At 25.8% G+C, this 2408-nt stretch overlaps 1 protein-coding gene across 1 annotated transcript; it reads right to left on the minus strand.

Moving 5' to 3' along the window:
- Window positions 1-747: 747 nt before the first annotated feature.
- On the minus strand, window positions 748-1963 carry LOC119662190. The gene is made up of 3 exons (XM_038071764.1): window positions 1925-1963; window positions 1674-1857; window positions 748-1236 (listed from the first exon to the last, which is right to left on the minus strand). The coding sequence occupies exons 2-3, from the start codon at window positions 1843-1845 to the stop codon at window positions 1034-1036; spliced, it is 375 nt and encodes a 124-aa protein (XP_037927692.1). The 5' UTR covers window positions 1846-1857; window positions 1925-1963; the 3' UTR covers window positions 748-1033.
- Between the last annotated feature and the right edge of the window lie 445 nt (window positions 1964-2408).

A 2408-nucleotide genomic window follows, 5' to 3' on the forward strand; every position in this document is an offset into this window, starting at 1 on the left:
TGGGGAGGTCTCTCAATTTGTTGATAACATTTCTCATCGAATGTGAAATAGTTACCATGCTTGAGGATGAAATTTATGGACTGATCTAACAGATTGATTGGAATAGGACATTTTTCTATAAACCATGGTAGTTGCATTATGTTCTGTAGTGTTTTTATAAGTGGGAATGTTTGTGTATTAGGATACATATCATTAATATCTACGGATACTAGAACATAAAGAGGTATTGGTTGTAATCCTAGAATATGACATGTAAGATGGTTCATATTATATATATTATGAGAGGGTAAGCGATCAGATAATGTTGTTTTTAATATGTAGTGTACTAATTTATGTATGGGTGATATAAACCACCCGATAAGACTACATATTGGTCGTATAGGTGAATTATATTTATGAGTTGTTATTGTACCATAAAGATATGGTAGAGAAGGTTTATTAAGCAACATGTCCTTGATTTCTTTGTATAATTCTCTTGGAAATACGGTATTGTTCTTAGTATATACTTGACATAAAGGTCGTGCTAATTTTATATAATAGGCGATTAGGATTTTCAAATAATCAGAAGCATACTCACACAATTGTTTTAAGGATTGTTGGACGGAAGATAAGTTTTGTTCTTCTTCTATTATGTCTAATACTTTATTATAATGTAATTCCATTTCAAATGAGTTACAAATACTTAAATTGATAAAAGATTATAAAAAAATCATCATTATATTTTCTTATTACTTGGTTATAATCGGTTATTTCAGGTATTTTTATTGGACAGTAGTTCGGTCCGAAACTTAACAGAATTTGAACTTCTACAGGTACGTTATATGTACTTAAATTTGTGAAGCCACCTGATATTGACTTTGGATATAATAGTATATATTCTGTTAATTTGTTGGAATGAGTGTATCATATAATGTGTTCTTGAAAGGGTTTTTAGATGGTTCTAAATATGGTTCTAGGATGTTAGTTTGGGGTATTGGTTTTGTTTGTGGTATAGGATCTTTTAATATATTTAATGTATTAGTTTTTGTAATTACTATGTTTGTGGATTTCGACATGTCTTTGGAATGTTGTTGTAAGATTGGTCCTTTAAGTGTTGAGGTGGGTACAGATGTTTTTCCAGGTTATGTCTTCTACATTTGTTTTTATTTAGGGTGCTATTATGGTGAGCCATATCTGTATGATGATGTGAGGAAGATGTAGTTGTTTCAAATAACTGAAACATTGATAAATCTGAATCTAAAAATTAATAACAATTAGATATTTAACCGAGGGATATTGATTTGGCTTTTTTGGATTAGTTTAATTTTGACGTAGGATAAGTTACATATTGCTTACATTTTTAATATTAATGGGTTATGACATATTTTATATGAAACCATATGATATATATTTATAGATGTTTGGTTTAAGAACTTATATGATATATTGATATATAATTTGGATTATCTTATATATATGATGTATATTAGATTATGAGTATATGATAATGAGATTATCTTATGTTATGTATATTTTTAATATGTTCATTTTGAATAGAAACTATGGAATTTATCATTATTTAACAATTGTAATATTGATATAAGAATATGATTTGTTCATAAATATATGATATATGATGTGAATAAGATATATTGATTTATTATTATATAGATATATAATCATATGTATATTACTTATGGTTATTATTTGCTTTGGTGTTTCGGATGGTTGAGCAGGTTTGTCATTATGATTTTCTGGTGGTTCGGATGTAGGCGATGTTTTTGACTTGATGATGCGATTTGTTTCAGTTTGTTCTGCCATGTCGGCTATTGATATTAATGTTGTATTGCTTAGTGATGAATCCATTTGGGTCAATATCTAGAGTTTTTGTGATATAATTTAGTATGTTTTCAGAATTTATTTTATATTATATGCTATGACTCACTTTTTATTTAATATCTATAAATATATAACATTGATGTTGTTATTTTTGGAGATGAGTTTAATAAATTTTTAGTATATAAAATTTTTATTAATTTTTAATAAATTTTCACAAGTTTCAAATTTCTTAGCAATAATCTAGCAATAATATGATTTTATATTTATTATCACATATAATATTTAATGAAGTTTTTAGTGAGCTATTTGTTTAACAAAATTACATTTCCATATAAAATATATATATTTTGATTTGATCAACTTAGATATTGTGGATATGTCAATTTCTCGATACCCTTTCCAAGTTTCTTTAGAGTTTTCTGTTTTATTTTGATATCATAATATTTTATAACATCATAATATTTTTTGGTTGAATGCTAAATGATTATTCTTTCTCTATTCATTTATTAATCTAGCAATCTGTATATTTTATATTTTATATATTGAATTCATATTTGTAATAGATTGAATTTGTTTATACATACTTATGA

This window comes from Teleopsis dalmanni, chromosome X (genome assembly GCF_002237135.1).
Source record: "Teleopsis dalmanni isolate 2A chromosome X, ASM223713v2, whole genome shotgun sequence".
Lineage (NCBI taxonomy): Eukaryota > Metazoa > Arthropoda > Insecta > Diptera > Diopsidae > Teleopsis > Teleopsis dalmanni.